This window comes from Strongyloides ratti, scaffold srae_chrx_scaffold0000002, assembly GCF_001040885.1.
Source record: "Strongyloides ratti genome assembly S_ratti_ED321, scaffold srae_chrx_scaffold0000002".
NCBI classification, from domain to species: Eukaryota; Metazoa; Nematoda; class Chromadorea; order Rhabditida; family Strongyloididae; genus Strongyloides; species Strongyloides ratti.
The window spans coordinates 3027737-3052993 of NW_020171510.1; the positions used below are offsets into that span (position 1 = coordinate 3027737).

At 19.2% G+C, this 25257-nt stretch overlaps 7 protein-coding genes across 7 annotated transcripts; 1 reads left to right on the forward strand and 6 right to left on the reverse strand.

The window, feature by feature from the left end:
- Positions 1-2768: 2768 nt before the first annotated feature.
- Positions 2769-4238, reverse strand: SRAE_X000164400 (Glycoside hydrolase, catalytic domain and Glycoside hydrolase family 20, catalytic core domain and Glycoside hydrolase, superfamily domain and Beta-hexosaminidase family-containing protein; the record flags this gene model as incomplete). Its single annotated transcript, XM_024651296.1, has 2 exons — positions 2769-4060; positions 4115-4238. The coding sequence occupies 2 exons, from the start codon at positions 4236-4238 to the stop codon at positions 2769-2771; spliced, it is 1416 nt and encodes a 471-aa protein (XP_024499112.1).
- A 2948-nt stretch (positions 4239-7186) lies between these two features.
- Positions 7187-7931, forward strand: SRAE_X000164500 (Hypothetical protein; the record flags this gene model as incomplete). The annotated part of the gene is made up of 3 exons (XM_024651307.1): positions 7187-7232; positions 7294-7567; positions 7613-7931. 3 exons carry the CDS (start codon positions 7187-7189, stop codon positions 7929-7931), a joined length of 639 nt encoding a protein of 212 aa, XP_024499113.1.
- Positions 7932-8240: 309 nt separating this feature from the next.
- SRAE_X000164600 (G protein-coupled receptor, rhodopsin-like family and GPCR, rhodopsin-like, 7TM domain-containing protein) lies at positions 8241-9395 on the reverse strand (the record flags this gene model as incomplete). The annotated part of the gene is made up of 4 exons (XM_024651318.1): positions 8241-8632; positions 8680-8995; positions 9049-9275; positions 9314-9395. 4 exons carry the CDS (start codon positions 9393-9395, stop codon positions 8241-8243), a joined length of 1017 nt encoding a protein of 338 aa, XP_024499114.1.
- Positions 9396-12132: 2737 nt separating this feature from the next.
- On the reverse strand, positions 12133-14446 carry SRAE_X000164700 (No mechanoreceptor potential A; the record flags this gene model as incomplete). The annotated part of the gene is made up of 2 exons (XM_024651329.1): positions 12133-12289; positions 12351-14446. The coding sequence occupies 2 exons, from the start codon at positions 14444-14446 to the stop codon at positions 12133-12135; spliced, it is 2253 nt and encodes a 750-aa protein (XP_024499115.1).
- Positions 14447-16871: 2425 nt separating this feature from the next.
- On the reverse strand, positions 16872-18075 carry SRAE_X000164800 (Guanine nucleotide-binding protein G(i) subunit alpha-1; the record flags this gene model as incomplete). The annotated part of the gene is made up of 4 exons (XM_024651340.1): positions 16872-17065; positions 17108-17261; positions 17310-17960; positions 18013-18075. 4 exons carry the CDS (start codon positions 18073-18075, stop codon positions 16872-16874), a joined length of 1062 nt encoding a protein of 353 aa, XP_024499116.1.
- A 4168-nt stretch (positions 18076-22243) lies between these two features.
- On the reverse strand, positions 22244-23809 carry SRAE_X000164900 (Protein-cysteine N-palmitoyltransferase Rasp; the record flags this gene model as incomplete). Its single annotated transcript, XM_024651351.1, has 1 exon — positions 22244-23809. The coding sequence occupies one exon, from the start codon at positions 23807-23809 to the stop codon at positions 22244-22246; it is 1566 nt and encodes a 521-aa protein (XP_024499117.1).
- An 824-nt stretch (positions 23810-24633) lies between these two features.
- Positions 24634-25089, reverse strand: SRAE_X000165000 (Protein of unknown function DUF2365 family-containing protein; the record flags this gene model as incomplete). Its single annotated transcript, XM_024651363.1, has 3 exons — positions 24634-24750; positions 24811-24920; positions 24963-25089. The coding sequence occupies 3 exons, from the start codon at positions 25087-25089 to the stop codon at positions 24634-24636; spliced, it is 354 nt and encodes a 117-aa protein (XP_024499118.1).
- Positions 25090-25257: the final 168 nt, after the last annotated feature.

Sequence of the window (25257 nt, forward strand, 5' to 3'; positions counted from 1 at the left end):
ACAATTTAGGTTAAAAGTAACAGTTATATTATTTTTTTAAATTATTAATAAAAATAAATAGTTTTTTTTTTTAACATTTTAATTAAATTTAATGAAACTATAAAATGTTTTTGTATTTAATAACAAAATGTCAATCATGGAAACCTTTATTAATAATTAACAACCTTTCGAGACATATTTTAATAATTTATAAATATATATTAAGAAAAAAAAGAAATAAGATTGTTACTTAATAATTTTTAATATATAGTTGTCATTTTTATTTGATCAATTATGTCTAACAAAGTATTATTGCAGGTGTTGCAACTAAAAATATAATTTATGTGATATGAAAGAGTTAAATATAATATATTGTTAAAAATTCTTTCAACATTTAAATCTGAGGTATAATATTTATTTTTTTTTATTTAGTCTAACAATAAATAATTTTAAAATGTTATCTTCCTTCTCAATATATTTTAGTATTGGTAGAAATAAAAGAAGAAAAAAAAAATATGTCAAACAGTTAGGCATATTGTAACAATATAAAAATAATTTAAACACAAAAATAATAAAAATAAAAGATAAGAATATTATCAAAAAGTTTTATTTTAATTTATAATTTTAATGGGTAATGGAAAGAAGAGATTTTAAATATATAACTTTATCAAAGTCCAGTGAAAAGGTTTATAAAGTTAAAACAATTGAAATGTCAATTGAATGTGCTTAATGAAGTATTAAGTAAACATAATTTTATATATTTGAAATTTTATCACTTTTTCAAATAATCTTATGAAACATCTTGAATTGATTATTTGTGGTAAAAACCAATATTATAATGTATATAATGTGACTAAGATGATGATAAAAAATTTTAATTAACTTAAAAAAATTTTTTTTTAAATATAAGAGTGGCAATATTGAATAATTTTTAAAAGTAAGGTAAAATATGTAGGCAATCATTATTTATTTAAAAAATTCTATATTTTATTCAAAAAATTGTATAAATAAAAAAATATTTACGTTATAAACATCAAAATACTTTTTTTTAATGTATTAACATTAACAATTAAAATCAAGTAATTATTAAAAAATTATTATTATTATTATTTACAAGCATAAATTTTTATAGAAATTTATGTTGTTATGGGAAATAATTTTTAACATCTTTTATTTAAATGATTTCTAAGAAAAGAAAAATATACATTTTAGATGTTATTATAAAAGAACTTTACACGGTTGACTATGCTCTACAAATTTATATTATTAAATTATTCATCAAAACATATTGCAATTGTTTTTTTGTTGTTTTTTTTTTTTTAAAATAAAAAAAAAATTATTTATAAAAAAAGTTTTTCAAAGAATTTTGCTTCTAGAAGTAAAAAAAAAGTTTATTCTATGATGTAATTTAGTAATATAACAAAAATTAACTAAAATTACTACTACAGAAAACAAATCATTATGTTGTTAAGTAGTTTATTTCTTTTTACTGTTTGATATTAAATAGATTTATAAATATTTACATTACTTTTTACTGGAAAAAAAAATAGTTTCATAAAAAAAAATGTCATCACTAATTAGATTGTCAACAATTATCCAAAGTAAAAATTATGAAAATTGGTTAAAAGAAGTGAGAAAAAAAATTGTCGTACTTAAAATTGGCAAAACTTGTTTATGAATCATTGTATATTCTTTAACTAATAATTTATAGCTATATAACACTATAATTTGTATGCAATGAAAAGAGATTGCAATTACTATTTGAAGATTGTCCTTTTTCTTAAATATATACATACATATATATATATAAATTATCTAAATTTTATATGGTTCAATAGTTTATGATATTTTTCCAGTTTCTTGTCACTTAAAAACTTATCTTTCTATATTTTAAAACCCAAAAATTTTTCATTTTCAACTTTTTACAAAAATATTTATTTCACTTTTTAAGTTTAAAACACATTTTGGTATATTTAATTTAAAAAAAAAAATACAATTAAAAAAAAAGAAAATTAAAATAATAAAATAGTAACACTAAAATAGTTATAAAATAAACAAAAATCAGTATTATTTTTTCTATTTTAAAAAGAAAAACAACTAAAAAAAGTAGTTTAATTGACGTAAAAGGATAAATTTATTAAAGTTTGTTTTATATACAAATTATTATGCCAATATATTTATAATAAACATTATCAATCGTATAAAATTAGAATATTAAATTTGATTTGTAATGTGAAAAAGATTTAAATATTCAAATTTTAAACCATTACTTTACATATTTTACCATTTTCTTCTTTAAATAAGTTATATCTTAGATTATGTTTAAAGTTTAAAGCTAAATGACACAACAGTGAAAGAATAATAGCAATTTTAGTTAACTTCTGTAAAGTATATTGTAAAAATAATAAAATTATAGTACTCCTTTATCTAAGATATATTTTAAAAGTTTTTAAAATATCAATAAAATTAATGAAATGTATATGAAGAATATAGTAAAATATTTAAATAATAACCAATTAATAATAATGTAATTTAAAAAAAAAATAAATTTAATTAAGAAAATATTAATGTTAAAATACAACAAATAAATTTTAATGAAAGATGAAAAAATTATAATATTTTAATATTTAAATATAAAAAAATATGTTATTAGTTTATTTAATAAGATATTTATATATATATAACATAAACATTTGTTTTTATTATTTGACGTGAAACATTAAATATACTAAGAACAATTTTAAAGAAGATAATTAAAAGTATAGATAAATATCCTAAACTATTCACTTCTAATGTATAGTGCAAAAATCAGGACCATCTGTTGGAGAAACTTGATATCCTCTAGTTAACATTCTGCATCTATGTTCACGAAAACGTCTTATCTCATTGTCTGCATTATTACTTTCATTTTGAGAACTCCATAATTTTTCTGCGACAGCTGATCCTCTTGGCCAAGATGTTGATTCAATGTTTGTCTGATCTATATATTCTCCCCACATAGCTGCAATACCCCCAAATACTTTATTTTTTTGAGCTGTAGTTCCATTAAAACCTTGTATATCAACATCATATAAAGCTGGAGAAGAATTGATATCTTTAGATTTATTTTGCCTCCAATCAGAACCATAACGAACATAATTTAAATACCATAAACCTGATACAATAACATTATAACCTTTTTTTGTTATTTCATTTAATGAATTATATAAATCATTTTTAGATGTTGCTCTCCATACATGTACTATAGAATTTTTAGGAACAGTACTATAATAAAATATTTCTTCCCAAAATATTTGAATCCAATTTTTATTTACATTTCTAATTATATCAGATAATCTTTGTATATAATAACTTTCTAATAATTTTGTATCATTTTTAAATCCCTTCTCTTTCATAAATGATTTAATTTTAGGATTATTAAGCCAACAACTATCTTCCCAAAATTGTACTTCATCACCCCCTAAATGTATCCAATTACTTACAAAAAGACTTTTTATTTCAGTAAAAAAATCTTTTAAAAATTTAAAATTACTTTCTTTTGATGGGTCTATTAAATTTGGTTGAATAGACATACTTTCATTTCCATCTTTATTATAACATTTTGTTAATAATCCATCTATACCATACCATGAACCCATATGACCAGGAGTGTCAAATTCAGGCATAACAATTATGCCATAAATTTTAGCATAATCAATAATAATTTGTATATCTTTAAATGTATAAGTATGTTTTGGTGTATATGCTCCTTTTTTAGATAATTGAGGAAATCTTTTAGAAACATATGGAAATGATTGTGTATCAACTATATGCCAATGAAGTAAGTTTAATTTATTCATATTCATAAGATCTAAATGTCTTTTAATGACAAATATTGGTAAGAAATGACGTGATGTATCAATTAAAAATCCTCTTACTTTAAATCTTGGTTTATCAATAACATGTAAAGTTCTCATCTCATAAATATTATTATTGTAATCATATGTTATAACTTGACTCAATGATTCTAATCCTCTTATTGCTCCCCAAACTTCTTTAGCTATAATTTTTGCTGTACGATTTGAATTAATTACTAATTCATCTAAATTATATTGTTTTTCTCATAAAATTGTACATAAAATTTTATATTACTTACAATTTTCATTCATTCCTATTTGTGGATATTCCCTATAATTTGGACAATTTTTAATAGATACTTCTAATAAAATTATCTTTGTTTCATTTCCTTTATTTTTAAAAGGAAAAAAATATTTTTTCATATATCTTTCAAATAAAGATGAAAATAAGTAACATTCTTTATTATTTTCAAAAATTAATTTTATTTTTCCTTTTGAAAGAATCAATTTCTCAGAATTATAAGTATATATATATGGTTTAGGCCATATTTCTCCTTTTGTTGGTTCTGGTAACCATTTATTATTATCTTTTATAGAGTAAACAAAAAATAATAATATATAAAATAAAATAAAAATATATTGATAATACATTTACAATAAAGATTGATTTTAAAAGTATTAATGAATGCCGATCATTTTAACAATTTTATCAATGTCATAGTTCATTTACCAGTTTAATATATATACATTTTTACACCTCTTTTGCCAGCATTCTCTATCTTTTGATATACAATTAATAATGAAACTATTCATTTTACTATATAATATATTTTAGAAAACAAAATGTTAAAGAAAAAACAAAAGTAAAAATTGATTCGATTTAATTTAAAGATAATATAGTTTAAAATGATTATTTAAGTATGAACAATTTGAAGAAAAGTAATTTAAGCATTATCTTAATTTAATTTAAAAACATTGCGTTTTTTTTTGTCAAAATATTTTGATATCATTGTAATTATCAACATTAATTAATGTATAATTTGAAAAATATATTTATGTTTTTCAAAATATTTTTGTCAATATCCTGGAAAAAAAAAATATTTTATTAAGATTTTATAGATAAGAAGTAACTCTTCCTGACAAACAAAAAGAACATTTTTAATTTTTTTATTTTTAGTTAATAATCTTTATTTTAATGTAAATTATTTAAATTTTTATAGGTAAATAAAAAGAAAATATATAATAAATATTATTCACTTTAAAAAAAAATCTTCTATTAAAAACATTTTGAAATATCAAAAAAAAATATAATAATCTATCATCATAAATAATTTTATTATTATTATCAATACCAATAGTATAATATGTCATTTTATTTCTCCTTCAAAAAGTGATTAATTATAAAATAAATGATAATCTAATAATTTAAGAAAAGTTAACAAAATAATTTTCAATATAAACTTATATAAAATATTCATTATTTATCAAAACATTAAATAAAAAAATAACATTTGTTATTTCAATATATAATAATTCTTTAGTCAACAATTCTTGAATTATACTATTCAACATTTTGTGTAATAATTATTTTTATTATGCCACTGTGTAATTTTTTTTTATTATCAAATTATACCTATTTCCCCTTTTTTATTTTCTTGTAATAACTTTTAACATCAATACCAAATAAAATTTTTTTTTTTTACTAATAATAAATAAATGTATAGAAATATTTATTTAATTATTAGTTTTAATGTTACTTCTAGAAAATTTATATCTCAATAATTTTATAGAAATATATTTAACATATTAAAAAAAATTAAATTATAATAAATTATATATATAAAATTTTTTTTTTAGTGACAACAAATATTTCCCCAAAGCTTTGAATGTGTTAATTTTACTATCAAGGGTGTTTTTAAAAATGTTATATTAAAGTTTTTTTTTTCTTTTTTTTATTTATGATAGTATATAGATGGTTGATGATTAAATATTAAATAATTCTTGAGTCATATTTATTTATTTTTGATACACTTATCATTTGTACAAATTATATAAAAAAAAAAGTTTGATTATAAAAAAATATGTCTTATATATATATTATACAAAAATTTAATGGATTATTTGTATAATATATATTGAAAATAATAATAAGATAAATTAAAAAAAAATAGTTCTTTAAAGTAATATTGGAATTGATTGTTAAAATAAATCTTTACTTATTACAAAAAAAAAACACTCTTAAAACATATTTAAACAAATTTATTTTAAAAAAGTAACTACATTTGTAGGTAATGCGGAATAAAGTGTTATCTTATTCTAGTTTTAATAAATAAAAGAATTATTAAGTAGAAGAATAATCAAACAAATAACGTGTTGTAAATAAAAAAAAAATTTTATCTAGTATTTTAGTTTGTTTTAATAAATAAATATATTAAGAAATGATGGTATATGCTTTTATCTCAAGATATATGCTTAGTAATATACATATTGATGTCAATCAAAACTAGTAATTTAAAAATTTTAATCACTTTCACAATTAAATAAAATTTATTTTGAATTTATAAAACAAGTTTTACTTAAATGATTCTTGTAAACAAATAATAAAAATAAGTTAAAAATGAATAAGCTTAATTTTATACAAAAATTGTGACTTTTATAAAAGTATTGTAATAAATTTTACAGAAAAAGTTAAAGAATTCTTGAATTTTGAAAGTAATATACTTTAAAGAGTATATTAAAAAAAATTTTTTTTATGATAAGAAGTTAACTTGATTTTATATATAATTTTACATATCAAAGTGAAAGTAGAGAACTTCTATGTACAAATAAATAAAAATAAAAAGTTTAAGTCAAGTATTTTAACTAATTTTATAAATATTTATTTTGACCTAGTATTATAGTAAACTTTTATATATGAATCAATCATTGTTTAAATTTTTTGGTTTTACAAAGATAAATATAACAATTATTGATATAATTTTTTTTGTATATATGCTTTATTTTAAATTAACATTTATTTTTTTAAATTAAATAATAAGCTTGTTAACATACATGAAAACTAGCATTATAATTTTTTTTACATAAAAATAAAAGTACATAGGAAAATATTATAATTATAATATTTTAAAATATTACTATATAATTTAAGATGGATAATCTATTGTTTTAGAAAACATGTTAGTAAAATATTAATATTTATGTTTCTTTAAATTCTCATAATTTATTCATTTATAAATAATTTACATCATAAACTTTTTAAATAATTATTAATTATTATATTTATTATTTTAGGATATTAAATTTATTTAATCTATCATACATTTGTACTTTAAATTTTTTTTTAATATAAAAAACTTATTCGATATAATAGTATGGCTCAGGAACCTCTATCACCATGGTCTAGATGGGATCCAGAAGGTAATAATAAAAAAAAATTATAATTTAAATTTTTTGTTTTTTTTTAAATTATTTTTTTAAGGTTATCAATTTATTCCTAGTATTACAACAACAACAATTCAATCTATATTTAATAGACAATATGATGCACCATCATCTGGTGGTGTTGCTGGATCAGTTTATACAACAGTTGTCCAACCAATTCAAGGAACATTACAAAGCCAAAGACTTAGTCCAAATCAAACAAATATTGTAAATTGTTATTATGGTTTTGATAATACTTTAGAAAGACAAGTTATATCTTGTTATAAAGATTTAGGATGTTGTAGTAAAGGATGTTGTGAAGATGCTTCATGGTAAATTTATATAAAATAAATTAAAAATTATATATTATGTTATAGGAATGTTAAATATGGTTTCAGTGTTGCTTTAATTGTAATATTTGCAGTAATTGTTTTAGCTGCATTTATCATTTGGTTTGCTATTTGGTTAATAAATCGTTCCAAAGATAAAAAAATGCGAGAAGAAGTTGAATATCATAGTGATCAAATAAATAATCCACAAAATATTAATCAAATGCATATGTCATCTCCTTATAATTCGCAAAATTTTGTATCACCTGTCCTTAATCAACCATATTATGATCAACAACCAGATATGGTTAATAATCCATCTTATCATTATGATAATATGGGTGAACACAAATATTATGAATACTAATTGATATTAATGCCATTGTAAGGATAATTAATGTGAATTGACATTATTTCACATTAATATTTTTGTTTGTAAAAAAAAAAAGTAATATTTTATATGAATAAATATTTTATAACATTTTATAAAAAAAAAATATTTTAAAATTTATTAAAATTAAACTTATTTTTAGTGGAAATTTTATATTCCCCACATTTATTAAAAGTTAACACGACAAATTGACAACTATTTTTTAGATAAAAAAAAAAATATTTACTTTTTTTTTATCTTTTTAATAACAAATTTTTTTTTCTCACAATTTCATTGTATATCATTTTACAAACTTTCAATTTTTGTTTTCCCTATTTTTTGTGATTCACATACACTTATAGTTTGTATATTATCATTTGGATTACATATTGTTGTTAATGATTGAATCCCTACAACTCCTTCCATTTTTTTATGTATTTCTTCATCGTTTCTTTTTAATTGTAAATTTTCCTTTTTTTTAAAAGTAAACTTTCTTATTGTTCCTAGTTTTGTTTGACAAGGAAGTAATAAAAGTTGATGAAATGCTCTACGGTATTTTTGACTGTATGCAATATATATTAACGGATTTAATGAACTTGACAAAAGGGATAACCATTGAAAACATGGTCTTAATATAGTTACTGCTACTTCGTAAAAAAAACCTTCCGGATTTGTTGCGATAAAATATGCATGAAGGCCTTAAGAAAGATACTTTTTTTTTTATAAGTTTTAAAAGATAACTTACTAAATAAAGGAGTCCAACAAAAAGCAAATACAATTATAACCGTTAGCATCATATGTGCTGCTCTTAATTTAGTTCTTTCATCTCTAATATGAGCGTCAACAGCTAAACTACGATGTGTTGATACTCTGTGAAAAATTAAACTATACATTATAATAATTAAAACAAATGGTACTATAAATGTCAAAAAAAGATTGAAAAATATAAATACATATGTTTCATCCATACTTGAAGAACAAAATTTTAATACATTATTTATATTTGTATCATTTAATTCATCATTTGTATACATAACATTACTAGATGGATCAAAATACATCTAAAAAAAAAAGAAAAGTTTATTTATTATTTTATATATAAAAATTTACTTACTTCTCTATAAATGAATAATTGTGGGGAAGCTAACATTCCACTGACAAGCCATATTGTGCCAATGACATAATAAGACATATCTGAATCCCATACAGTATACTTCATTGTATGACATATTGCTAAATATCTATCTGCAGTGACAGCAATCAAGGTAAAAACAGATGAACAAGACGTGATATTATTAATCCATGTTGACAATTTACATGCTACATTTCCTAAAGGCCATTCTACAAAAGAATATTAATGTATTATAATATTTTCTTACGTAAAAATAAATTGTTAATGAAAGTAGATGGTAGACAAAAAATAATAATAAGTAAATCAGCTAATGCCAATGATGATATCATATAATCAGTTGTTGTTCTCAACGATAAATTTAAAAAAATTGATAATAAAACAAACATATTTCCTAATAAACCTGCAATAAATACTGCAGCATAAAAAACTGAATATAGTATACATATTGGCAATGAATGTCGAAATATTGTATATGTAAATGTATCCATATGTTATATTTTTATTTTGTTTTATGAATAAAATTTAAAATTATTATTAATTTGATATCTGAAATTATACAATATAAAGTAACATAAAACTATAAAGTACAATAATTAAAACATAAATGAAATTTAGTAGTTTCAAAATATTTTTTTTCTTTAAACTAATTAGCATATATTAAAATGGCTTATTGAACATATCTTTAATATTAAAGTATAAGATTTCAATAAACAAGACAAAAAGGTTAAACGTAATTGATATTGCCTAGTGGGGATTTTTTTTTAATATAATTTTAATCAAAGTTAAGAGCATCATTATAGTATATTGAAAGAAATAAAATTTTTTATTTAAGAATTATCTGTTTTAACTTTTAAAATAAGTAATCAGTAATATTGATAAAAAAAATGGTTAATTTTTATCTATTCGAAAAAGGATATTAACATTGTATTAAAAACAGTTAGAAGTCTAAGTTATTGAAACATTATAAAATATATTTAGAAAATAAAAATGCCGTAAAAATAACAAAATAATTTAAACGTATATTCATATCCTCTAATCTAATAAATGTTCCCCCCAAAATTATAATAATAAAAAATAAGAGTTAAAATAAAATATATATTTGAAAAATATACGTTTCATCTGTTAACTGGCAATCCAAATAAATCCATATTTGATATGCAGCTGAGTTCTGTAATTTTATGGATAAAGTTAACGTTGTTTTCTTTATATAAAATAGTCCATAACTGTTTCTATTTTTAAAATTTATTAGGTAGTAATATAAAAATATTAATACTTTTATTAAACAATTAATATTTAAACATTTTTTTTGTTAAATTTAATTTGTAAAAAAGAATAAAAAGTATATTTTGTTACATGATTAGTTTAATTTTATTGTTAAAAAAAATTTATAAAAGCTAAAAAAAAGTTTACGGTAGTATGTTTTTTTTTAATGTAAATATAAATTGATATATATATATAATTAAAATTACAAACAATGTATAAAAACAAAACCTAATCATCATTTAAAAAAGACTATTGTTATATAAGTCGAGAAAAAAAAAATTTTTTTTTAAATGTTCATACTGGGAATAATTTATAGAGCATCATCCGATTACCATTTAGTATTATTTATCTTGATGAGCTTCAACAGTATATTAAAAGACATAAAAATTAGAAAAAAAAGGATAAATTTTAGCAAATTTGTGATTGTTACATTAGCTATAAGGATAAAATTGTTTTGTTTTATTTATTAATTTAAAAAGTCCAATTTAAAGTTTCTTTATTTAAAATTATATTTTAAAATTAGTTGGTTTGTAATAAAAGAAAAACTATAATTGATAGTAATGGAATATCCAAAAAAATGATAGAGTATATGAAGAAAATTTTTGTTGAAGAAAATTGTATCATTGATACATTAAAAAAGGGTGTTAAAATTTAAAACATTACCTAACATAACAATATATACATATATATATATATATATTTTTATGTATATATATATTTTAATATATATATATATATATATATCTTTATATAATTTATAAAAAAAAAAATTGAAAACTTTTATCTGTCCAATTTTTAAAAAGAAGGGTTGTCCACTTAAAAATGCCTTCCAAAGCTTTCAAAATAAAATTAGTAGAATGCCTTAACACATTTTTATATTATTTTGATAATTTAAAAATGAAAATATAAAGTTTAGTTATTAAAAATCTTTTCTTTTGTAAATTTCCTTTATTATATTTTTATCTTCATTAACTTTTTTAATATTTATTTTCCTAAAGTATTTTTTTCTTTTTTTTTGCATTTCTTAAAATAGTTAAATTTAAATTATATTAGATTTTTAAATAGTAGTTCTAAGATAAGATTAACTTTTATAGATGAAATAAATGACAAGGAAATTGAAAATATATTATGAAACTAATTAATAAATTTATTATTTAAGAATATGATATTGTGTACTATTGAATTGTTTAAAGATATGGAATAATTAACTTAATTAACATTTATATCAGCATGACATGATAAACAAAGATAATGATAATTTTGAGTGAGTGAATGTTTTTTCAGTAATGACAACAAAATATTACTAATTCCAATGATGCTATTTAAAATATTATAATCTAAAAATTTTTCTAGACCTAATATTTTTTATTATTTAAATTATGAAAGATAAGCATCAATTAATTGATGAGAATAAGTAAAAAATAATCTTTGAATTTAAATAATTTCCTTTCTTTAATGTTTAAATTTTTCCTATATAATTTTTTTTATGCCTTTTTAAATATTACTTGCTAGATGTTAAATAGTCTTTTTACAAATTATTTTATTATATAATAGTAAACTGAAAACTGATTAAAAACCAAAAGAATTTGTTTTATAAACGTGTACGACATCAAGATATAGGAAAAGATTGGAATTCTTGTTTTTGTGCACGGTATTGTAAAAGAAAAATTTGTGATTTGATTTTATAAACAGAGTTCTACAATAAATTATTATGTTGCAATTATTATAGTATATACTGATTATGGAATGTATATATTAAAGAATATTAAAAATTATATTTTTTTTTTCTTGAAAGATCTTCTTTTACATAGGTAATTTTGAAGATTGATTTAATGAATGACATCCCCAAATAACAATAAGAACAGAAAGAAGGAGACAAATCATAGACATTGAAACAATTCCTGATACAAACCACATTTCAGACATACAGAATAAATTGTGAGCTGAGATATTTTCATCACTAAAAATAAAAAAAATTTTTAGATATATTTTTAAAAAATAAAAGTTAAATTTTTACTTACGAATCATACTTGAAATTAGTATCATTTCTATAAAATTCTTCAACTTCTAATTCTTCTTCTCCAGCAGCAAGTACTCTAATAATGGCAGATAATGTTTCTGCAGATGTTGTTGAATTATTATAATCAATAACACTTCTTTTCTTTCTTCCATGTGAAGCAAATAATTCATTTGTTCCTGAATCAAGACAATTAGATGGTGGGCAACCCATTGGACCAGCACAAAACATAACAGAACATTCAATTTGAATATCATATGATCCATCTAAACGGAATGCTTTCATTTCAGATTTAAGACGATTTTTGTTGAAATCTTGTAAAACTGGTCCAACAAGTGCTGGATATCTTGGGCATCCATTATCAATAATTGTAAATGGTACAGCATCGCCTTCACCTCCAACTCTTGTTGCAGTACAATCTGTAAGCATCATATTATGTGGTCCTGCTTGTTCTGAAGAAACAACAAGATTAATTTGATCACCAATAGATGCTTTTGTAACAGGTTGGTCATTAGCATCTAAGAATGAAATTGTAGCAGTAACTGGTGGTGGTGTTCCAGTTTCTAAAACTTGTGTATTAGCTTCTCCAGATTCATACATTGTTGTAACAACAACAGATCCTTCTTTAACCATATTATCCATAGAAACATCACATGATACACGATAAAATCTATCCCATTCTGTGGTAACTTGATGTGGTAAAACACCATCTAATGATACAACAACGAGTGCTTCCATTTTACCATCTTTAATTGTTGTTCCACAATCAGTTGAAATTGTTGGTGGTGGGAATGTAATAGATATTTGTTTAGCATTTTCAACAACTTGTGAACATGTACTAAATTTCTCAGCAGCATATATAGCACCAGTATATGGTTCTTTAGTATTAACAATAAATCTAATACCTTCATTTGTACATAAAGCCATTCCACCGAATTGTGATTCACAATTAAATTCATAATAATCAAAGTTTGCATCATTTTTAATATTTGATTCTTGTCTACCAACAGCATAAATATAACATGTAGAATGTGTACGATCATAATTAATTGATTTACAATTCAAATTTTGGAAACAAAGTGAAATACAATCAGAAATAGTAACTTGTTGTGTTGTAGCAACTGGATTACCTTCAATTGCAGATCCAATGAATCTTTCAAATGCAGCTTGTTGGCGACAGGTAGATGAACTAAGATCAGCAGCAACACAAACAGGTTCATAATAATCTTTATTAGCAACTTCACCTTGTTGATCAGCTCTTGAATATGTATCTTCATCAGAAACAATACAATTCTTTTCAGATGGTGAATATTCAACAGATCTACAGAAAGTATTTAATGAATCTAAACATTTTTGTAAACAGAATGATTCTTGTGCTTCCATTGATTGAGTATGATCATAATAATGAATTTCAAATTGTGTTGTTTTGATAAAAATTAAATTTCCACCAGATTCACCACATCTATTTTGTCTATTTAAACAATTATTATCATAATAATCAACTGGTGCATTTGACATTCTCATATTTTGTGGTTTTGAACGACGATCTTCAGTTGAAAGTTCACACATAAAGTTTTCATAATTATAATTAACTGATCTACATACAAATTCAGTTTCTTTTAAACATGTTGAAAGACATTCTTCACGTGATGAAACTTGTGTTGATTTTTTAACAAAACCTTCTAATTGAGTATTTCTAGTTCTTTCAAATGAAAATGATCTATATGTACATGCTTCATGAGCAGATACAGCTGGAAGGCAAACTTTTTCATAATAAAAATTATTTGCTGATGGTGCTTCATTTAATTCACCAGTACCAGCAGGTGCAGCAGCATCATCAAAAAAGTAACATGTTTCACGACCATCAAAATTAAATGAAGCACATACACGTTGAGCACCAGTAGTTGGTTCAATATTATTTCTACAATATTGTGCACAAGTTAAATCATGTCCAGCTGTTGAAATAACTACAGGAGTACCATCAAGACGAGCTCTTGATATTCTAATAAAAGCTGTAGTTTCTGATCCAGAGCATTCAAAGACAGCAGAAGTTGGTATAATAAAGAATGTACAGATAGCAGCTATAGATAGCCAGTTCATTTCTATAAATAATAATAAATAATTATAATTTTATAAATGTTAAAATTTTATAATAAATGAATTATAAAAATAAGGATATTGTATTGTTATATATTAATAAATAATATATAATTTATGTAAATGTTTTTAAATAAACTAGATATAGTTAAAAATATTTATCAAGAAAGTAATAAATGAATAATAATAATCTTTTATATGAGTATAAAAATTATTAAAAGATTTTATAAATTAACGAAAGGAATAAGGTCGTTAAACGTCAATGTATCTTATGTATTAAAATAAAATAAGAAAAAATTCCTAAAATATCCGGTGATATATTTGCATTTATTCAAATAATTTTTATTAACCAATTGATAGAAAATTATTGTTAAATGATAATGTTATAAAAAGTGGTTTTGTAGGTGAGGGAAGAGGTTTTGAAAGACCTAATTATAATAAAAGTAGGGAGTATAACAAATTAGACAATAATCTTAAAAGTTAAATTTTATAATAAAATTCTATTTATATGTTGGTTATTAAAAAATGAAATTATAAGATACGGTCAGAATAATAAAATTATTATAATGAATATAATAATTAGAATTTTAAAGAATTTATAAAACAAAATAAAATTTTATATTTAAAAAAACTTTTGTTACTATATTTATGAGATTTAAAAAAAAAGTAATAAATTCTATCGTTATAAAATTTTATTTCTAGAAAAAATAAAATATTTTGATAAATTAAAAAGATCTTCAAAATATTATGTTAATATAATATAAAATTAATAAAAATTTTTTTTTTATAAATAAATTAATTGTATAATATAAATTTATAAATTTCTTTGAATGTGCTTTAAAAGCTATCACTTAACTAAAATATAATGATGGAAGTAGGTGAAATGATGTTACGAAATATTATCCTTGACCTAATTAAATTGCCACAGTTTTAAGATAATGTTAAAATAATACAGAAAAATGATACAATTAAAAATAGTCATTTTATTCTACATACCATAGACAATACAAAAATCAAAAATAAAGAAATAAAATTAAAAATTGTAAGAATCTTAATTTCATTATATATAAAGATACCTAAATTTACTGAATTATCAAATTAAAAATACTACATTATTAGTACTTCTATTTTTTTTTAATCGTCTTATATTTTTATTTACATATATATCAAATAAAAAGGTGGGCTTTACTTTTAACAAAAATTAAAAGATATATTTTATACTTATTATAATTAATTTCAAATAATAAATTTATATAAAATAAGGACAAATAATAAAATTAATTTAAACAAGAACACTTTAATATAAAAAAAAATTTTTTTTTTTGCATAAATGGATGACACAATAACATATATTTGTAAAAACATTAATAAAAGGTAAGGAGAAAGTTAATTTAAAAAAAAAAATTAATGAAAGTAAATATATTTTAAAAAAGTAAATTGTTTAATAATAAGTTCCTTAGTTTTATTAATGGATCATATCTTATTTAAAATGTTTTAATAAATACTTTATGTAGGTGTGTTAATTTAGTTTTGGCATTTTGCCTTGACTCCATATCCGACCTTCTCATAAATATCTGATCGGCACTATTTATTATACAAAATATTCATTAGACATTTTTCTTATCGTTATTTCAATCTTAGTTATCAATAACAATTTAAAACCTTTTTTGATGCAATAAAAAGTACAGTTTTACTTTTAATTGTTTTAGACATTTTTGCATAATTAAAAAGATTTAACTAAATAATATCTTTAAAGTAAAAGAGATAAATGTTAATGATGCAATTTAGGTCACTATTTTTTTTTTATTAAATTTATATATCATTAGTTAACATGTAAGAAAGTATGGTAAATTTAATCACCTATATAAAATCCAATTTATGTATTTTATGCACAATATAAAATGACCTCTTTCCTGAATCTTCGATCAAATGATGACCGTTATCTTTATAATATAAAAAAAAATCTTTTTTTTTATACAATCAAGGGAATAATAATAGAAGTTGAAATTAATTATTAATTAAGAAAAATTTTCATTGTATCAATATCAAAAAAGTTTATTTACAAGATTTTTAAAATTGAATTTTATATTTAAATCAACTACAAATTACAATTTTACATAAAAAAAATTAGTAATAAAATATTTATTTCAAAAAATAATTTTTATTTTTATAAATGTAAAAATATTCTTATTTTTTGTTTAAAAATATATTTCTATTTTTCTACCAAATTAGCCCTATCATTTTGTTTAATTTTTCTTTAAGTATATAACAAAATTTAATTACATTTTTATAGTATATAATTGTAATTAAAATAATAAATCAAATATCATAGAAAGTATTTTTTTTTTAAAATAAAATTTGAAAAATTTAATAAAACATTTTGATGTGTGTATTAACAAAAAAAAATTAAAAACCAAAGAATTACGCACTAACATAAACCACATTGACGTAAATTATCATTCATGATAATATCAGTTACGGCATCAAAAACAAAACGAACATTATTTGTGTCAGTAGCACATGTAAAATGTGTATAGGTTTCTTTGTGACTGTCTTTACGCTTAGTAATATTTTCAAATTGAAGTTGTATATATGCAGCAGCTTCTTCATAACTATTTGAACCTAAATAATTTTTTTTTATAGTTTATATTATTATATAATTACCTTTGTATTCTGGAAAACATTTAGTTAAAGGTGAACGTTTAATTTTTTCTTCAAATAAATCTTTCTTATTAAGAAATAAGATAATAGATGTATCTTGAAACCATCTATTATTTGAAATACTATCAAATAGACGCATTGACTCAGTCATACGATTCTAAATTAATTGTAAAATTTAGTAATTAATTTAATATTAAAAACATACAGAATCTTCCTCAGCTAAAACCATGTCATATTCAGATAAAGCAACAAAAAATATGATAGCTGTAACATTTTCAAAACAATGTATCCATTTTTTACGTTCAGATCTTTGTCCACCAACATCAATCATTTGAAAATGAAAATTTTTATAATCAAAAGATGTTTCAACAATTCCAGTAGTCTTAACTCTTGTACGAAGAATATCATCAATAGATGGTATATAACCGGTTGCAGAAATTCTATCTAAACTATTTAAATAATATGCTGCTGAATCATTTAGTTGATATTCTGTTGATCTTGAATAACATTCTTGTACACCAACATCTGTCCATAACTTTTCCATTGCTTCAACTAATTCATCATTAAACATTTTTGAAGTATTCTTATCTAACATACGTAAAAATAACTTTCCTGTTAAAATATTTGTTTTATTTGAAAATGATATTCCTAAAACTCCCATAGCTTTAATGATAGCTGCTAATGATTGTACAGTATTTGAAAAAATAACAGTTATATAAGCTTTACGTTCTTCTTCATTATATCCAGAATCATGAATTATTTTCATTTGTTTAAAAAATGTTGATTTACCAGATTCACCAGCTCCTAACAATAATAATTTAACTTCTTTAGCACGTTTTTGTGCATCATTTTTTAACTAAATTAATTATAAATTAAATAATATAAATATTAAATAAATAATAATTTACTTGATTATCAATTTCCTTAGAACGACTTTTAGCATCTTTTCCAAAGCTAATACAACAACCCATGATATTTATAAAAGTCAAAATCTTTGATTTCACTATAAATAATAAACTATTTAATACAAAATTTTAAATTTATATTAAAAAATTAATAATATTATCAAGTAATTTTAAACTTACATTAAAAAAAGTTTTAAAAAATTATTTTAGAATATAATTTACAAATATTCAAATAAAAAACTTTTAAATATATATATTATAAAATATATTTTTATTTCTTAATAACAATTGAAAATTAACCAAATTTTGTAATTTACTATCTTATATTAAAGAAAATTATATTATTTATAGAAAAAAGTAATATTAATAACAATTCTAGTAATATTACTATAATTTCTATTGTTTAATGTTAAATAAAAATTTATTATAATTAGATATCACTAAAATGTCTAAAAATATAAATAATGACATAATTTATTAAAAAAAAACTATTATAATAATAATGTTAAACGATAATTTTTTATTATTAATAGTAGATAAATAAAATATTTATTTATTTTTAATTATAATTCATTTAAAATATAAGTAGTAAAAAAGATATACTTTTTAATTAATTATTTATAAGATATTTGCATATATTGTATCAAAACTAGAAGTGAACTTTCTTAAATTTTTCTTAAACCTAATTTATATTAATGAAATTAATATATAATCAAAAAAAAAAATGACAAATTTAAATGTATTAATAATTTTAAGGGTATTAAAATACTGTATAAATGTTCTAAATTTTTTTTTTTTTAATATTAATGAAGCTTTATCTTACAATTTAAATGTCACAAAAAAATACAGAAAAAAGTACTTTTGGTATAAATACTTGTAGACATGCTAATAAACTAATATGAGATATAAAATATTAATAATGTTTTTTTTATGAATAAATAAGATAAATAGTTTTTTTATTGTAAAAAAATATGATATATATACAGTAGTCATAATATAATTAAATTTTTAATAATTATCATATAATATATTACTTATATTTGTTTTTTTTATACTTAATAAATATTATTAAAACATATTAATTAATATAAAGTATAAAAAAATTAAACTATCACTTTTATTAAAAATATTAAAATTAAAATATTAAATTTTTTGGCAAAACGTTTTTTGTAAAATAATAAAATATTAAATAAAAAAAATCTTATTTTATGGGAAACAGTTTGTAAAATGCCATTTTTTTAATATATAAAAGTATACAAATAACTAAAATTAATGATACCATAATTAGATATAATAATATTATTTAAAGTTTAAGAAAATATTTTTTAAACTTTAAGTACTGTAAATTAAACTGAAATTATTAAATTTTGTTGAATTGATATTAAATTTATTCTTATAATTTTTGACTGAATCTTTTAATTATATACTCATTAATATGCCATCCAACTGTGACATTTTTTAATATAAAAAAATAAATCAATGAAGCTTATAATCTTTGATTGGTATAAAAATATTGTCATTGAAAGTATAGAAAATGTTTAATTATATATATTAAGTATTACAAAAATTGTAAAAACAAAGAAGTGAAATTATAATATTCGTGAAGATCATTTAAATATATATATATTTTTTAATTATACCTGTAATAAAAATGTTATTTGATTCTATACAAATTGCCATAATGTTTAAATTACAAACCATCAAGAAAGAAAAAAAAAATTATTGCGTAATTTCGATTAATTGATATAAAGAAATTTAATGTATTAAAATTTTCAAAGTAATAGTCATGATGTCTTAATATGTAAAATATATCATTCCATTACAGTTATATCTACTTGATTAATGTATTTAGATAATTTATAACTTTTATTATTAGCTTAAAAAATAGTTAGCTTAAAAAAAAATTTATTTTCTAATGACATAGTAATTTTTAGAATGTTTTGAGTATTATTTAAAATTTCCTCAAATTATATAAGATAAACATAATGAAATGTTATATATATATAATATGCTTGTGGTTGATTTTGATAATATCTATATACAATTATGAAAGGTCAAGGTTTTACTTAACTATATAACTAAAAATTTAAAAACGATAATTTGTAAAGAATTTTATAATATAACATTTATTAATAATAAAAATAAAAAGAAATAAAAAAAAAATTTTTAAAATATTACATTTATATCATATTTGATTTAAAAAAAATAATCAAAATTTTTAACTTTTAAACAACTATAACAAAAGTAATGACTCTGATGTTATATTGTAATAATTTAAAATGTATATTTATAGAAAGAATTTATATTTATCAAATCGAGAAACTAACATTTTTCAATACTGACTATAAAGACATTAAAAATTCTTAATTTTAAAAATTGTCAATAATATTATAATGTCATTTTTTTACTATAAAATAACTTCTTAATAGTATTATTATTTAAAAAATCAAACATAAAATTTAAAAATTTTTAAACATTTTAATAAATTATTTTATCAATAAAAAAATTTTTTTTATCTTAAATTAAACTTTGAATTATTAAGAAAATTGATTTTTTTTAATCGTTATAACATTAATATATATTTGTCAAATAAAGTTTTGTCCATAATTTCTAAGAGTACTTTTTTATCATTTTGTTTTCTTTAAATTTTCTTGTGTTACAGTACAAAAAGAAAATATTGTTTTTAATTTTTATTTAAAACAATTTTAAATGTTTGGTTCAATTTCATATTAAATTTATCATAATATTATATATTTTTTAAAAGTATAAAAAAAATCTTTTCAATCTGTAAAAATCTCCCATGCAATTGTGATAATCAAAAATACATTTTAATAAAAACTTTTTTTAATAGTCAATATTAACAATAGAATGATATTATTTTTGAATGATTTTTTAAAATTACCAATAGTAAGGGAATGATTTTTAACAATTTTATTAAATTTAAAAAAAAAACATAGATAACTAAAATAATGTTAAATATTTCATAATATATTTTTATGTAATATAATTATCAAATAATAGAAACCAATTTCTAATGATATTTAATGATAAAAGAATTGACTCATTTTATTAACAATTGTTAACAAAGTTTGTTAAGACTATTGAAATATTCTTTTGTTATCATTTGTTAAAAAGTAAAAAAAAAATTATCTTTCTTCAAAAGTATGTAATTTTTTTAAAAAAAATTTTAATAAACTTTTTATATAAAAAAGAAAAAGTTTTTAAATTAATTTACTTATATTTCTAAAAATCGATGTCAAATAAATATTATTAGTTTGTACTTAAAATATCAATGTAATTTATTGCATGACTAGGACAACATCAATTGTATATTTATGTATTCTATTGAAATTGTCCAAATTATAAACAAGATTAAATAATTTTTAAAAGTATAAAAAAAAATTAATACCAAACATTTTTATATAAAAACTAGTTTAATTAATTTATGTATATTTTAATAAAAAATTATTTACAAGTTAAAAAAGTTTATGTACTAAAATTGTATTTTTCATTAAAATGTTTATAACAATAATTTGTATTAAAAAATTTTCAAACTACAGACCTGAATATATGTTTAATGCAATAAGAAACTTTATTTTAACAATACTTCTTTGAAATAGAAGCTTCCCTTTTAATCAGTAAAATTTCAAAAGCGGAAATTATTATACAATTAGTTTATTATTTATAAAAGAAAAAAAGATATATATATTTTGAAAGTATTATTATAAAACAAGATAAAAATATCACATAAAATTTGAGTAAATATACTTTTTTAAAACCATCATTAAAAAATAAATTATTTTATAATTTGGCGGGAATAATATATTTGTTAAAAAACATCTTTTTTAATTAAACTTAATTTTTCTTATTGTAAATATGAAAGATATTTGATAAATCATAATATAAAACAAATTAAAAAAATTTATTTGAAATATATCTATTAGAATTTATATGTCAAAAAAAAAATAATTATATCATAAATAAAATAGTTTTTTTTTTTAAAACATTCTTTAATAAAATAATAAAAATTACATTATTATAGAATAAATATATCAATTTTATTTGCTTATCAAGATAATATAATTATAAGCTTCTTTTTTTTCTTCAAAATGTTAATAAATTAATATTAAAGATATTTTACACAAAAAGAAATTATATATATATTATGGTTGTGTAATTATAGTGAACCATAATATAAATAATTTTTTACAGCATATATAATAAAAATAATTAATTAATCATTTAACTTTCTTTTGCGCTTAATTTTTTCTTTTTCTTCAAAATACAAACATGTATGACTATAAAAATAACCAAATGTTAAAAGATAAAGTAAACAAAATCCAGGAGATAATATACTATTTTTCCATTCTCCTGTAAAAATTTGTAAAGTTCCTTGAACAAGTATTTTATAAGCTATTTTTTCTGCATTTCCATCTTGAATTAAAAATGAAAATACTCCAAAAAGTCCTGGAATAAGTGTAAAGATACATGCTATAGCTTTTATTCTATATGCATTTTTATATCCAATATATTCAGTAATATTTTTCCATTTTTGACTTTCACCAAAAATACGTCCAATTTTTTCACCAAATAAATCAACTAATGAACATGTTACCCAAATCAAATATTTTGTTGATGTTCCATGCCAAACTAGTACAAAAACAAAAGGCATTAAAAATGCACAAATAAATTTTAAAAAATTATATTTACTATTTATTTGTAGAAATGGTATATATATTTGACGTAACATAAATTGATATAAACCTCTATCAAAACCTCTCCATAAATTAGAAAATCTTACAATTGTAAAAATACATATAGGTTTTCTTGGAGGTATCATTCCATCTAATTTGGCAAAATAAATTGGTAATCCAAATATAAATAAATATTTAAGATAAAAAAAGGCACCTTTAAATATTCCAATAACAAATAAAACATGTGCATTTAAATTAAAAAATGTCTCAGAACTTAAATATTGAATTTCATTGACACAAAATATATGAAGAAAAATTTCAGTAATTAGAAACCATAAAGTTAGACGAAAACCTCCAATAATAACATTTTTAATATACTGTTTAATAGAAATAAATTGATTTTTATTTTCTAAATTATCAAGTTGGTTATTGAAATCATCAAATAATACAATTAATATACTTGAATATGGTAAATAAAATAAATAAAGTATAATTCTTGAAAATAATTTAAATGATATTTTAATTTCTTTGTTTCTTGAAAAATATATTGAAACATTTATAATTTTAACTATTGTATATGTATAAAAGTTAAATTGTCTATAAAAATAACTTATATGAAATATATTTAAATGATTTTGTATTCTAGGATCAATAATAAAATAACAACATATAATCCATGCAAAAAATTCTATTCTAATAAAATATGATATACTTATAATAAATATTGCCAAAATTATTAATACGGTAAATATTTTTGAATTATCAATATAATAAAATATTAAAATAGCAGAAATAGGTCCAAAAAGAATATTAGCCAATTTAGGATTAAAAATTTTGTAAAAAATTTTCCATAATATATTATGAATTAAGTAAAATTTTAATGTTGGTAAAATATCATATTTAGTAGAATACCATTCTGTATCTTTATTATCATAATTCCAATCACCTATCCATTTTTTGTAAGATGATGATTCTATTGAGATATGCCCACTTTCATAAATATACCATTTAGAAGTTGTGTAAATAACATATAATCCAAAAAAAGCATGAATTACTGTTACTATAAAATAACAGTAATATTCATTATTTGATATTGGTAACAACATTAAAACAATTTAAAAAAAAATTTTTTTTTTATAATTTTAATTCTATATAAAAATTCTTCGTTATATTGGTAAAAAGAAAAAATTATTTAACATTTACGCTGTAAAAAATATATAAATAATATAATAGTTATAAAAATGTATTTATATGAAATATAAAACTTCTTTTATTTTTTAAAAATATAAAAGAAATTAATGTTTAGGGTGTTTAACTTTTTAAAAATATCAAAAATACATATGACTGTATAGTTTCATTATAATATTTATACAAAAGATTATTTTATAATATATAAAATCATTTAAAAAAAGAATTTTTTTTTTTTAAATAATAATTTTGAGGTAAATGGATAAAATAAAAAGGTATTTATATATGTACAAAGAAAATAACAGTAAGATTATTTGATTGTAATAAGTACAAACAATTCCTAATATTATTTTTCATTTTCCCATTGATAATAAATTTATGTATTATTAAAATCTTTTTATTAATATATATATTTATTGTTATTTCTCTATTCATAAAATAGTATTATTATAATAATTATATATTAAATAATGCATGAGAGTAATATGTTTGCTTTTATAAAAGTATTATTATTATTATTTGTGAAACATCAAAATGTCATAATTTTATTTTATAAGGTCATAATATGATTGAGGTATAATAATTTAAACAATTTAAGCATTTCTAGGATATTTTATGTAAATAAAATTAATAATATATATGATTATTCATTTATATTATTATGTATAAAATTTGAATAAAAAAAATATTTTATCAAAAAGATATTATTTTTTAAAGTTAAAAAAAAATATGTGTAAAATATTTAACATTTAAGTGATCTTGCAACATTATCAGTAATTTCTCTTAATTCTTTTACTTGCTTATATACTTCATCAATTTTTTTTAAATTTTTTGTTAATTCTTCACTTTTTGCCATAACCTAAAAAATGATAATTATTATATAAAAATTTAATATATATATATATGTAAATAATCATACAGAAAAGGTATGTTTTATAGCTTGTTCTGCTTGATCACATGTTTTTGAAATACAAGAATGATATAATTCCATTCCTTCTGTTGTTAAATCAATGATACCTCTCATTGTACCTAAAAAAAATATCTTTTATAAATATTTTTTTTTTTATTTACCTCTTAGACTTCTTAAACAATTATCAACTTCATCACCTAATGTTTGCCTTTCTTTTTCTATCATATCCATTGCTTTTATTTCCTTAACAACATCAGTTGATGATTCAATAGTTTCAGATGATGCCATTTTCGATAGATAAATAAAAAAAAAATTTTTATTAAAATTGGAAAAATGAGTCTCTTTAATTTAAAATATCTTTTTTAGATAACTAACTATTAGAATAAATAAAACATTGCTTATTCAATATAAAAATGGTTAACAAATATAAAAACATAAAATAATTTTTCAAATTTT